Raw genomic sequence first — 14,469 nt, 5'->3', positions numbered from 1 at the left:
GCTTACAGCTGCAAGGTATGAGACTGAGGACCTGCTTGCTCACTGAGGCAGAGCAGATTACAGGCCAAAAGACAGCTCTCTTCTCTGCCCCATTTCTCAGCCTTTTGACATCATTTTTGCTCCCTGGAGTTCAAAATTCATTGTTGTATTTCTCAGAAGCACGGGTGAGCAGGCTCACTTTTGCCTAATGAAAGCCCAACCACTGGGAAAGGCTTTTGAGCTGCAAAGATCCTTTGAATGATGCCATCATGTCTGGAAGGACACGAGGCTCCTGGGACACCTGTGCAGGCATTTGTGGGTATCCAGCCTGTGTGTGAAAACACCTCAGGCTTGAGGTTACAGCAGGGCATGCAGTGGGCCCTGGCATCTCTGCTCAGGGCTGCTTCCACACCCCAGGGCAATGCAAGGCACCGTCTTTGTATGGTGGGGGAGGTAAAAGTCCTCCTCCTTCAGAGTGTTGAGGCTTGGGGCTGAGCTGCTTTGGGATCTGTAAGCTGTGTGGGGAGGTTGTTTTTCACCTTGGTGTTCAGGCTGCTGCAGTTTGTCCCATGAGTGCTCCTCTGAGCCCACCAGGAGTGTGAGGGGTCTGTCCCTTCCCTGTGGAGAAGCCAAGGCTGTGCTGCAGCCACTGCTGGCTGCAATTCTGTTGTAGCTGGGTGGGATTAGGCAGACTGGCAGGCAGCCCGTGTCTGTGGCTCTGAGAAGAGCCTGACTCCCAGGGACAGGGCTGGGGAGCACCCAGGGACTGGGCACCACACTGCAGATTGGTGGGTGCCATTTGGGATGACAGTCCAGAGGTGCTGAGAGCTCAACTGCACCTTTTTGCACTGCTCTGTCTGGTTGAAGAGCTGAGGTGATGTTTTGGAGCACGGCAGGTTTTTGTGCTCCACTGGACCCCTCAGACCGTGGGAGAGGACATCTTGGGGACTTGCACTGACTAATCCATGATTTAAGAGTTTGCATTTGCTATCATCCAGCAAAGTCCATGTGCCAAAAATGACTGGAATTCACCCTATGGTCCTGATGAAAGTTCAGAGCTTCAGGCTGCACAAATTTCTCTCCTGACAATCACTGCCTTCTCCCCAGGCATCTTATTTCAGCCCTGGAAGAGAAGAGTGGGGAGTGGTAGCAAAGGAATCTGGGGAGCAAGCAAGAAAAGTCTCATACAGAAGAGAAAGGAGGAAAAAAATAAACTTGAGCTGAAATCAGCCATCCACTGCTGAAGACCCTGGAGAGGAGGAATTCCATCCACTAGGAATGGGGGGAATAGCAGGCACCACTCACTTCGTGTTAGCTGCTCTTTGCCTCTCTCTGCAGACCAAAGAGAGACAGCAATGGCTCTTTCCAAGCAGTTTTGTCTTGTCCTGCTTCCCTCCACTCCCAGCTTTCCTGAGCAGCTAAATCAACAGCTTCAGGGAAAATGAAGGGGGAGAAGACATGAAACTCCCACAAAAATCCAGTTAGCACAGCTGGTGGATTTCAGGCCTTTCTTTCCTTTCTGAAGGGGGGACAGAGAGAGGAGGGGGAAGGATGGGACTTATGAGGACTCTTGTCCAAGTCTTGGGTTCAAGTGTCACTTTCCATGTGATTTCAAGAATGTTCTTATTCCTCTTTTTCTGCTGAGCCATTAGAATGTTTTCTTTTTCCTGGTATATTGTGACTTTTTGGCACAAAAGGGTGTTTGAAAAGCCTCCCTGTCTCTGTTCTCACAATGAATATGAGACCAAAGTTCACTGTGAGGGGTAAAGAGCCAGATTTCTCTGATAGAATTCCAGCTGCAGGTATTCAAAGCCAAGGAGAGGTGCCCATCCCCTCAGCCTGTGGGAGCATCTCCTAGCCCAGATGAGCTGCAAATTCACACATTGCCCGAGTCAGAAATCCTTTGCTAAGAACACACAACTTCTCCTTGAGGGCAGAATCTTTGAAGAGGCAGGGCTTATCTGTGCTTATCTGCTTCCCTGTGCTGTGTTTAGAGTGCTTTCCTGGGCTCAGTGAGCTTGGATTTGCAGATTTGGACATGAGGATGCTGCTGTTCTGTCTCTTTCTTGCTTTAGGTGTGTGGACAGTGCTGAGCATCCTAAAATTGAAAGTCACTCTGTTTCCATGTCCACAATGGATCTGGCTCTGGAGCAGACCAAGCCACTTCTAAACCTTTTCAGCATTACTTCTGTTTGTATCTCAGGATTCCCTGAAGTCCCATCCCACAGCTGCAGGTTGCACTGTGCAAACTCTGAGACAGAGGAGGGTGGAGGGAGGTCTGTGAAAGCTCTGCTGAGCTGCAGGACCTGCAGACCTCTTGCTGCAGGGGAGATACCCCTCTGGGCATGACTGTGCCAGTCCAAATGAGTTTAAAGCTTGAGGAGATGGGACAGCTGTGGAGTGAGGGCAGATAACACTTGCCAGGGTCTGTGGTAGGACAGGGAGCCTGCAGAGCTCCAGCTCCCAGCACTTCTCCCTGGAGAGGAAACTGGATGTGGTGAAAAAGCTTCTCTCTGCTCGATGCAAGAAGCCCCTCAGTGGCTGAACACTGTATAAACAGCAGCAGCAGACTCCCTCCCCCTTTCCATTGCTGTTTGTTAAACACACGCTCTGTGCCTTTCTCTCACTCAGGAGCGAAGGCAGCATCCAGCTCTGAGACGGGGCTGTCAGTCACTCTGCCAGAGGGGGCTCTGCGGGCTCAGGGAGGGGTTCCAGAGCTGCTCCTGGCAATGAAACGTTCTCCAGCAGCCCACATCCTCACCTGACTTCCTCTCTTCTCCGAGGACAGTTGCAGAAAAGTGCTTTCCACTCCTTTGCCACAGGTTGACTTCCAGAGAGTGGAGAAGACCAAGTGCTCCATCCTGGGCAGCGATGAGACTGTAACTGGAGGTGAGTGGCTCGGCTCCTGGAGGAGGAGGATGCTCTGGCCTTTGCAGGTAGGTCAGGGAGGGCTCATCTGAGCAGCAGGGCTGAGATGGGACCAGGCTCAGGCAAAAAAAGTCCAAGTATCTTTGGGAAACTGGATTTGGGGACTGACAGCCCTGAGAGCTGGAATAGAGAAGGCAAACAAGAGATACTGGCAGGAGAGTTTTGAAAGATCTCTGAGCAGAGGCACGGAGTGTGGGAAGCAGGATGCTGAGGGAGAGCAGTCAGGAGAGCAGCTTGCTCCAGGGTGCTGCAGAACCCGGGCACACACAGCTCCAGGGGTGCAGGTGTGGGGCTGAGGTGCGTGGCTGTCTGAGAAATCCTGATCTCTCCTGCAGTCTGCCTCCTCGTGGCTTGGTGCAAACCTCTGTCAGCTCCTCCGTGCTGGGACTGCACACGCTGCAGGCACACAGCTGACACAGATCAGTGTCCTCGGAGAGGGAGATGCAAAAGGGGTATGGGATACAGGAGGAAAATCAGTGCTTGCTTTCCCTCAGCATCCATTGCATGTTAGTCCTTGAACAGAGAAATCCTCTTATAGTCCTGCTGCAGATGCATTTCACCTACAGAGTTTCTGGTGTGTCCCAAAGCAGTATACTGTGTTTTCTCCCTGTTCTGTTAGTGAGTTATTTTCCTCTGCTCCTCTGTCTCACCTATCCTAGACTCTGTAAATTTCAGGAGGTGATAGATTCCCCAGATTGACCAGGATCCATCCAGCATGCTGTATCTTCTTTTCTGCAGCAACTGGTGTGTCTCCATCACAGTGTCATCCATTGATCCCTATGTCCCAGCCAGCCTTGCTCTGCTGCCATGGCACATCCCACAGGGCAGAGGCCCTGCACTGCTCCCCCCTGCTGTCTGTAGCATAAATTCCCATGACAAAGCATGTATCCCTGCCAAACAGATCTCTTCTCACCACCTCCTTTTTCATCCTGTCCTGAGCTGGGTGATTACGGAATCCTCATTGCCTCATTCCCTTCAGAGTCTTCCATGGCTCCTGCCTAGGCAGGGACACAAAAATATCTAGTGTGAGGAACCACAAGAAATCCCTGGTGCATCTCCTTATGCTTGCACTTTGTCTCCCAGTGCCAGTTCTATGCTGGGGTCCCCCAGGAGCAGTTCTGGGTGGCAATGAGTGTCTGATGCCATGAGGTTTCTGCACCAGTGGCCCCGAGCTGGAGAGATAAATTAAAAAGCTGCAGCAGATGTGCAGGTGTGCAGGTCAGAAAGTCTTCCTTTTTGCTGGAGTATCATAGCAAGGCAATCACCTCTTCACTGGAGATGGAAGGAGATGGGATAATTTCCATCTGTTCTTTGGCTTCAGGAAATCATCCAGAGCTGCTGTTTGTCCTGAAACCTGCTCATTGCACGGAGACCATTCATGCCCCTCCATCAGTCATATTTTGCATTTTCATGCAGTTCCTGGGATCTATGTTCAGGTTTTATGCTGAGCTGCTGAGTCCTCTCTGGTGATGAATACAGGAGGCTGGAGTTAGAAAACTTGGCTCTGCCCAAGCCCTGCCATGGATGTGCTGTGTGGTCTCTGGCAGGCTGGTTAACCTCCATATCCCCATTCATTGTGTTGTCCTCCCTTGAGTGCTGTGCTGTGGAGAGCAGGGACACTGAACACTGCTGCCTCTTGAGTGTTGGAAGGGAACATGAAGGTGGTAGAAGGTGGCTTATCCCAGGATGACCACCAGCTTCTCATGATAAGGAATGGTCTCAGACCTCCTTGTCATGGATGTCTGTCTGGATATGGGCCTGGGAATGAGACGAGTCAGTGCTCCTGGCTGGGCTGCTGGAGATTAAGGGATTTGGTGGAGTTGAGCTGCTTTGGAGGAAGGATAAGCACGGAATAAATCAGTGAGCCAAGGCATAGCAGTATCCATCAGCCTCAGTTCTCCCACTCCAGCATTGCTGTAGAAAAGGTTTGTTGTTAACCAAAGAGCAGAGTCTGGCCAAAGTCCCTTCACTCCCTCCTTTTGATTCCATGGACTCCAGTCTCACTGCCTGGACAAAAAGAGAAATTGTAATTAACAGGCTTTGTTTTCTCCAGCCCTCTGCCCACCCCTCCAGCCCTGCTTTCTGGACCCTGCCAGGCTTTACAGATGGCTCTTCCAGGTCTGGATGTGCCTCTTCCAATCTGGCTGAATGCCTGGGGCTGCATCAGGGACATGGGGAGATCTGAGGTGCTCCAGGAAACAGAGGTGGACAAGCCCCAGGGCACCTGATCTAGGCCCTCTGTAGGAATGGATTTTGGAGCTGTCACTTTGGTCACTGTCCCAATCATTGACAGCAGTGTGCTGAGTGAAGGGCTCCTCTGTGCTTCCCACTTCCCAAAGACTGAAGCCTGCTGGCACAGGGAACAGCTCTGCTCACTGGAGCCATCCCTGGGTCCCAGCCCTGCCTCAGGCTGAACCTCAGCTGGAGCAGAGGGTCAGGGTTAGGGTTATCTTGATACAGGCAGCACCCTGTTTCTGCATCTCTTCATGACAACTCAGCACAGAAGAAAGGACCTGGATAGTATTTCTGCCTCCTCCTGGTCTCTCCTGCTGCTTTCTTGTCCCAAAAGCAGCTGGCTCTCAGCTCCAAGGATTTTTTCATCTAGTCTGGCAGGCCTGTCAGGCACTGGGCCTGACAGCAGCCTACACATATGCCAGCACTTCCATTACTTGCTGGAACAGACCTCAGTCCACTCCTAGCAGCATCCCAGTGACCTCCAGACAGCCCCTGGAGTGGGGACATTTATTATAATCATTTTGTCTCTTAATTAAAATGTCTTAATTGATTTGTAATAGTTCCCCTATGGAGAAAAAAACCAAAACAAACAAAATCAAATAGTAACTCCATTAAGGCCATTTTGTTAGGAAGTGAAGCAGCTCCAGTAACCATGATGTTCCTGGCTCCTCTCAGATGGTGGGTAGCTGCCAGTCTCCAGCAAAAGGAAATAGGCTGAGATGTGAGCATGGGAGCTGGCAGCCAGTTGGTGGATGAGATGGAGAAAAAGAGAAGGGAGTGTCCATTGGTGTGGTGCCAGGACTTGGGTACAGAAGATAAATGGAACAGGCAAGCCACAGAAAAGGCGATAACAAATGATAAAGTAATGCTGGACAATGCAGAAGGTTTAAATCCCAGATGGGTGGCAAGCAGGGAAAGTCCAGTCCCTGAAAGTGTCCCTAGTACTTGCTGTTTCCTTGGCTGACCTTACTCCCCTGCCAGTGGGGTTTGTTCAGGGCCAGCTGCAGCACAAGTGTCTGCCAGGGGATCAGGCTCTGCCAAAGAGGCTGTGGCTGTGCCACCTTTCCCTGCCTGTTCCCCTGCTCTGCTCTCCACTGCACCACTGTATGCCACGGCTCTGGGCTCCTCTCTCTCATCTTAGAAGCTGGAGATGCCCCTTGGTCTTTCCAAGGCTGGGGCAGGGGTGTTGTGGAGGTCTGAGATTCCCCCTTAAACAAACCCAGACCCTAGCAGATCCACCCGTTTTTTCCTCTGCTTCCTACCCTCCTAGCAGGAGCTACATGGTGTCCACTATATCACCATGTCTGAGCCCAACAATCTCATTTACAGGAACCAGTGGCATAAATCAGTCTGCAGAGTGAGGTGTTAGGCAGACAATTGGACATGGAGAAGGAAAGAGAAAGCTGCCAGCAGGGTTGGTTTTACTGCAGGCAGCTCTTCTGCTGGGCCTCTGCAGGGTCCTGGCTTTGCAGCCAGCCATGCAGATTCCTGGGAGCAGCTCCTCAGGGGGAATCACAGCCCTTGCTCTGAGGAGGGATGACAGGACAAGCAGATGTTTTAGTTTAGGTTGCAATGTAATTGCAAAGAATTCTCCCCTCCCAAGGACAGGCTGTCCTTAAACCTTTGGCTTGCATGGGACTCGCAGGAAGCCCACCAGCACCCAGCCAGCAGTGCTCACATCTTTTCTGGGACAAACCCAGTTCCCTCCTCAGGGAGCCTGAGAAGATCCCCAGCAGCCTGCCTCTAATTCCCACTTCATTTGAGCCCTCTGCCTCCCTCCCTCAGTGGAAGGCCATTTCCCCCTCTCTGCAGGTCAGAGAGAACACAATGCTTTGCCAACCTCCCTGCTTGGGCAGAGTGATGACTTTTGCTCACTTTTGTTTAAGTCTGCAGTGGGAGAGGGGCCCCACTCAGTGCTGGGGAGAGGGGATATGTGAGAGGCCGTGTCCACCCCTCTCCACACAGCCCACAGCAATTCTGAGCCACGGAGGCAGAGGAGGAGCCAGTAACAGAGCTGGCTTTTCTCCTGCTGTGTTTGGATTCAATGAGCACCCTGCTGTGACAACACTGCTGTTCCAGTGGCACCTACTGCCAGCCAGGGCTCCAGGCTGTGTCAGTCCTGGCCCCCGGGGCTCCCTGCTCCCAAAGCCATCCCACACGTGGCAGGAGGCTGATGGACACTGGGGCTCTGGCTCTCAGCCTGGCCGTGCTGGATGCTCAGCAGCAGCTCTGTGGGAGGCTTGTTCACAGCTCCAGTGGTTTATGCCCTGCACATGCTTGTCCCTCTAGGAGCTCCCTCCTCTGCTAAGCCAGCGGATTCCTGGGTGTCACAAACACTGAGAGGACAGAGAGGTTCTTTTAGGGATCCTTGGCAGAATGAAGATGGCACTAAATCATGGTGACAGTGAAAGCTTTGTTCCTTTATTATGATTAGTGTAGAGCAGAATTTATGATTGAAACAGCACAGGATTTCTACAAGCAGAATCAACATAGTACAATCTACAAATAGCAAAATACAGAATTTATAAATAATTTATGATTTTAATCACCTAAGTAATACAGAATTTATAATACAACTTACAATTTATAATCACTTGGACCTTCTTCAGATTGGGCCAAATCCTAATACATGGTGTGTTGTATCATTGTAACAATCATAATCTAGACTCAAAAATTCTATAAAAGAATATGAGCCACTCACTGAATCCTTGGAGAAAGCACAGGATGGTGGAGGTGTCTCCTGGCCATAGGGTCCATGGGTCCCACTGTCCAGTAGTTCATTACTTAGGACTTGTAACTGTGCTCTGTGTGCTGTCACACTTCTCTCCTGTGATGGGAACACAAACAACATCTGCCTGGCTGGGTGCCTGTGGCCTTCAAATCCAGCAAGGAAGGCAACAATTGCCTGATGCCTGGGAACCTTGAGACTGTCAGAGGTAGGAAGAAGAAAACTGGTTTGTCTGGTTGGTTCACAGGACCTCAAGGGCCAGGGAATGACTATGTGAGACATTGGATCATAGAGATTGGCTCATAAAATGGCACTAGTTTTGCTACCCACATTACTGGGAGGGAGAGCAGGCAGTACTGGGTGGATTGGGTGGTAGCATCACTAGCAGGAGAAGTGGCAGAGGCTTATGCAGAGGCAGGGGGACAGATATTTTCACCTGGAGAGTTGAGAAATAAGAAACAGAAAAAAATCTGGTGCACAATCTATAAATAAATTGTTATGGGAAGATGGAGAACAACTTGACTTCGAGAGTACCTTGTTTCTCTCCTTTCCTAGCTCTTAAGGCATTAGGGAATTTTTGTAGGCAAGTAAATCTCATTCAAAGATGAGTGTAACCTGTGCTCTCACTTCTGCTATGTCTGTGTTCCAGACCTCCTTCTCCTCCTTATGGAAAGTTTCAGGCCAGGCATGGGACCATTGGAGGGAGCCAACAGCACATTCACCGTGGAGAAGACAACATTGGATGAGAAGCTGCCACATGGCTGGCATGCCAAGGACTTTGTCACTCCTACCCAGGATCTCTCTGGGTCCCGCAGTGTCATGATGGACAGCACCAAGATCCTGGGGGTCCAGGTCATCCTGATTGCTGCCTACTCCCTCATCATTCTGCTGGGGTTCATTGGAAACTCCCTGGTCATCTACATCATAGTGAAGTACAAGACCATGAGGACTGTCACCAACTTCTTCATAGCTAACCTGGCCCTGGCAGACCTGATGGTGGACACACTCTGTCTGCCTTTCACCCTAGTGTACACCCTCCTGGACGAGTGGAAGTTTGGAGCTGTCCTTTGTCACCTGGTTCCTTATGCTCAAGCTCTGAGTGTCCATGTGTCCACTCTCACCCTGACTGTGATTGCTCTGGATAGGTACCGCTGTATTGTTTTCCACCTGGACAGCAGGATTTCCAGGAGGCTCAGCTTCACCATCATAGCTGTCATGTGGCTGGCAGCAGCTGTCCTAGCAGGGCCTCTGGCCATCTTCAGGGAGTACCGGTACGAGGAAATCCCATCCATCAACCTCAAAATGGCTGTTTGCTCAGAAAAATGGCCCTCTGGGAACAACAGAGATGCCACCATCTACAGTCTGTCCATGCTCCTCCTGCAGTATGTTCTTCCTCTCACAATTATTTGTTATGCCTACACCAGGATCTGGTTCAAGCTGAAAAATCATGTCAGTCCCACTTCTAGGAATGAAAACCAGTGCCGGAGGAGGAAAACAACCAAAATGCTCGTGATGGTTGTTGTGGTATTCGCAGTCTGTTGGCTCCCCTTCCACATATTCCAGCTGGCCATCGATCTTGATCTGGTTCTTATCTTCCACGAGTACAAACTCCTGTACAGTGTCTTCCACGTTGGGGCCATGTGCTCTACGTTTGTCAACCCCCTGCTCTATGGATGGATGAACAAGAACTACAGGAATGGCTTCCTTATGTTCTTCCGCTGCCAGAACAAGCCCGAAAGCATCCACACTGAAGGCTCAGTTAGAGGCAGGTCCTACATCTTCAGGGCCAACACCCTAAATGGGAGCATCAAACAGACTCCTGGCAATGGAGCACTGCCCACAGAGGTTTAGGGATGGGACATCCACCTCCAGCATTGAGGCTGGCTGCGCCCAGAGACATTCTTGGGTGAATGCCTTTATTTGACAGAATATTGTGCTGCCAATTATAGCTGCAGCAGCCATGTAGAAATACGAAATACCCCCTGTATCTCTCAAAACAATAAATCTGGTGTATTTTTGTCTGACCAAAGAAATTAATTTTCCCTTTCACTGCATTCAAGTTATGCATGGAAACACATGAAAAAATAACACACAGAGAAGGCTTTCATTTAGCCAGAAAAATACACCCTTCTTGCTATTGCCATTTGCCAAAGTGGGTTGCTCAACCTTTTACCCCCTGACACATTACACATTACAAATGTGCAGCTGATACTGTGTGTGATTGTTCATCTGTATGTCTCCTACCCAAAAGCTTAATGATCCATCTTTAGCTAATGCCTCCAAGGGGAGAGAGACCTGCATGCTGTTCTGCAAACACCTGCTTGTTAGTGCCATCACTCCTCTGATCTGGGGAGAGAGTGGGCTGGCACAGATTGAAGCTGGGCAATGCGTGATCTCTTGCCCAACATTTGCATAAATCTGCATTTGCAACCCAAGGGATGTGCTCAAGTCCTCAGAAAGCCCAGGAGGTGGCAGTGGCACTACTTACCACAGTCTCCTTTACAAGTGCAGAAGCAGGGCTTTGGGAATGCCTCATTAGCCAGGACTTGTGTGCCAGCACCCTGGAATTAGCAGGGAGGAGAGCAGGAAGGGAAGCAGATAGGTTCAATTTCAGCCCTGTTTATCAGCTGGCCCAGCTCTTTCCTTTCCTAAGGGATTGGCAAAGGCAAGCTGCTAAAGACCCTAAGATGTAGCTCCTGCCATACAATAACTTTATATATGCCAACATGACCAGAGAGGCAAAAAACTGCCAATGAAGCCATACTCCAAGGCACTCAGAGGGTTTAAAGCTTTCCCCTGGCTGAGGCTGGAGGTAATATGGATCTGTATATGGGTGCTTCATTACAGAAAACAGATGTAACCTGCTTGCATGGTTGTCACAGATGTGGCAGAAGACATGAAGACTAAGGAAGATGTATTCTTTCAAACCAAACTCTGTGTTCTCCTCCTGAAGGCTTCTGTCAGCTGGGGAGTGTATTTTTAGCTCTGCCATCAAAGGAGCCTTGATTGCTACTGTGATCTTGGTGTCATCTCTAAAAGACAGTGTTCATCAGATTGGAAAGTAACTCCCAGATGCAGGAAAGAGACTCAACAGACCTCCTCATTAAAAATAAAATGAAAAGAAAAACTTTGATTTGTAGGTCTTCACTGAAGCAAGGGCAAGAGGTAAGAGGACCTACAGCACTGAGTACACAGGCCTGGATCAGGCTGCTGGGCTGTCACATCTGGGTCCTCAAGAGATCAATTTCCAAGGGGTTTATTTGAAATTCTGCCTTCTCTCCAGCTTCACCTGCCTCTGGCCTTTGTTCTCCAGCTCAGCTTCCAACTGCCACACTAGATTTTAAGCTCTTTGTTTATTTCTGCTCTCTGATCCTCTGCTCCATTTCCCTAAATAGGTATAAGAAAGTTGTTTCTGATTCCTTCCCAAGAGACATCAGTGCCAGGGAGGGGCTGCTGACCTCACTTCACACTTGGAAGCATAGGCATGTTGATGCCTAATACCCTCCTCAGCACCTGACCCTGCAGATCACAGCCTGGCTTTCTGTCCAGGGAGATTCAGGATCTATGAAGGTCCTGTCAGGAAGTCACTGGTGTTGTGGTAAACAGATCATCTGCTTTCTGACAGGCCAAGATGGGAGAACCAAGACACAAGTTAACCTTCCTCATGTGAGTGCTGTGGAGTGGCAGTGGGAGTTTGCTGTTTCATCCTGATGGAAGAGGGAGGATATGCTCCTCCACAGCACTGGAAAATTCTGTCCCTACTTAATGGGCTGGTCATTTCTACAATCCGTCCTCCTGAGGAACTCTCACCACCTTTCCATCAAGCTCCAAGTTACAAGGAATGTTTATGTTTCAAAAGTAGCTCAAATGGGTGGAAAGAATTCAGCTATTACCAATAAACACTTCAGAAAGTGATTTAACACTCAGTAATATAAGTCAGAGTAAAATAACAAATTTAGCAGTGCAAGCTTGGAAGCCAATCATACTGCCAGACAAGATGGATGAGGAGCTAAATTGCTCATCTAGAGGCCATGCCAAAGGTTTTGTCCTGTGGCACCACACACGGTATCTAACTGCAGAGCAAGGCAGATAATGACATTATGAATGACTGTTTAATTTTGAGCCCAGATTTTTAAACTAAATATAGATAAATAAATAAACAGATCCAAGTTCTTCAAAAATTAGTACTGGCAGTGGCATGTACAGGGCAGAGGGAATTTTATGCTGGAGCAAACTGAGGAGGAGAAACTATTTACTTGAAAGGTAACAGCGAAGTTCTTGTTTGCTCTGTTTAATACACTTGTGCAGCTTCACTGATAGATTTGTGCCAGTGAGCTCACTGTTTTTTCCTTGACGTTGGAAAAAGTTACAACCTTCCACACCCACTGCTGGCAAGGAAACCAGCTCTAGGTTGTGCATCCATGTTCCTGTGGAAAACTGTGATGCCTCTATTGAGAAAAAGGGGCCTTAGTGTCCAGTACCAAACAGAACAAGAGAAGATAGGGAGCAAGGAAGCAAAGCTGTTTAACAAAGGGAGATCAGAGCAGATAAAGAGTATGTTTTGGCTATTGTGACTGCAGAGAGGACAAGAATTAATTTGTTTCCATGAAACAGAAATCTCTTGGAGATGAAGGTTCCTCAAATATTAACACTCTGCTACAGATGGCCTTACTGCCATGATCAGTTCCATAAAACCAAAGACTGGCAGTTTTTTAAGCTTCTGAACTATTTAGAGCTCAGGACAGGGTATGACTCTGCTCTGTGGGTGTCAAGGTCATATCATTTAGTAGTTACAGATAATCTTGGAGTCATCTTCCCACTCCCTGTTCCTTGCCAAAGGCACATCTGTGACTGCCTGGCCAGCCGGGCTCCTCTCTGCAGAGCTGGCCCTGGTGTTACTGACACAGCCCCATGCCACTGGCACAACAGCTGACAGGGATGAGGTATTTCATTACAGAGCTGGAAACATGGTGACAGAAATGAAAATCAACGAGCGTTTCATCAAAGCTTATCTGGAAGACAGTGTTGTACCTGGTGGCCAAATGAATTTCCTCTAGGCTCTTCCTGATTCTTGCTGCCATCCTTCTCAATATGCTGCTTCTCTGAGCTGACCTGAGGCTATTTCACAGCCTTTAGGAGGGAGATTCTGAATTCCTTTAGAGATGCTCTATTTCTTATGCTAGGACGCTCCTTCTGGTCACATCATACAAATCTTGTGTTATAAAATGTACCACTGAACAGTTCTTAATTGCCTAGAAGATTATTAACTTTGAATAGACACAACAGGTGGCAATGCCTCTAGCTATTCCATGCAACCATTCCTCACATGCCAGTCAAATCCAAGAACAGCTGAGATGTGACAACTTCTTAGTTTAAAACCAGCAGCATCAATAACTGTAGTTCTCTAGAACAGGATGCTCTAAGAGCTCTTGAGAACCAGAATCTCTTATCAAACTTCCAGCTTTGACAAAGCACATTGAACTTTGCAGAGGACAGGCTGTGCTTTGGACACAGGAGCCCTTCTGAGCACTAAAATTTTTTCCTCTAAAACACTTAGCTTATTCTGAAAATCCCTTCCCATTTAATTTTCAAAGCATACACGTCTGTAATGAGGTAATGCAAGTACAGAGAGCAAAGGTTTGGGCTTTTTATGTCTTGTCCTGAGGCAATGTATACAGCTGGCATTGCAATCAATGCAGGGTGAGCCAGGTCCTTTGGTCATGGCTCTCTCAGAATCAAAAATGTGACAAAATGTGACATGCTCTGTATTTGGCTTCATAGTGCTCCTTGATCGGCCAGATTCAGCCTCTCATGGCTGTCTGCCCTTCAGTAATAGGTGCCCTCTCCCATTCTCCATGGAAGCACAAGCAAACAATGTCAAATGGCACATGTTTTATTCAACATACCCACAAACGTATCAGCAGAAACACTGCTCAGAGCTTTGTACTGAGCTCTATAGGGAAATACATACTAGTCCAAGAGAGAGGCCATTCCTCTAACATATGCTAATATGCCAGAGGGGCTGGAGCCAGTTGTGTTCTGCTGAAGGAGGTCTCAGACAGTTCAGCCTTTCCCTTGATATCAGGTGTTAATCTTATCGTTGTTACAGCTAGCAGGGTCTGAAACCAAATTAGCCTTTGGGCACGAGCTGGGGAGTTGGCACTGCCTTTGCATGCCTTTGTCTTTCAGTTCTGTTATTGTGTGATTCCACCAGGGTCTTTGAATGTGCTGGGTTTTAAATAAGGCCCCATAATCAGCTACTCTGGTGAAAATCAGGTATTACTGCAATAATCTGGAAAAAAAAGAAAGGATTCTGGGTTCATATGGGTAAGCAGAATTTGGTAACTCACATTTGAAAAAAACAGACCTTTGTCTTCCTTTCAGTTTTCCCTTATCTATTCTTTGAGTGCCAAAAATAATGTTCCATATTACTGCCAGAACATTTATCTTCGTTTTGAGCTCATTTGAGAGACAAGACTTGTTCAGGAGAGCCTGGGAGGGGACAAAGGATAGGGTTTTTAAGCGCATCCTTATCTCTAGTCTCAATGTTTTTTAAGTTAAAAGACAAATCAGAAAAAGACAAAGTCACTCACTCCAAG

The 14,469-nt window shown here is 48.5% G+C and overlaps 1 protein-coding gene across 1 annotated transcript; it reads left to right on the top strand.

The window, feature by feature from the left end:
* Positions 1–2,583: 2,583 nt before the first annotated feature.
* On the top strand, positions 2,584–14,160 carry LOC130258816 (neuropeptide Y receptor type 2-like). The gene is made up of 2 exons (XM_056502522.1): positions 2,584–2,868; positions 8,520–14,160. The coding sequence occupies exon 2, from the start codon at positions 8,537–8,539 to the stop codon at positions 9,719–9,721; it is 1,185 nt and encodes a 394-aa protein (XP_056358497.1). The 5' UTR covers positions 2,584–2,868; positions 8,520–8,536; the 3' UTR covers positions 9,722–14,160.
* The last annotated feature ends 309 nt before the right edge of the window (positions 14,161–14,469 follow it).

The sequence above is a fragment of the Oenanthe melanoleuca genome, chromosome 13 (genome assembly GCF_029582105.1).
Source record: "Oenanthe melanoleuca isolate GR-GAL-2019-014 chromosome 13, OMel1.0, whole genome shotgun sequence".
Classification (NCBI taxonomy): Eukaryota; Metazoa; Chordata; class Aves; order Passeriformes; family Muscicapidae; genus Oenanthe; species Oenanthe melanoleuca.
This window is presented reverse-complemented; position numbering and strand designations above follow the sequence as displayed.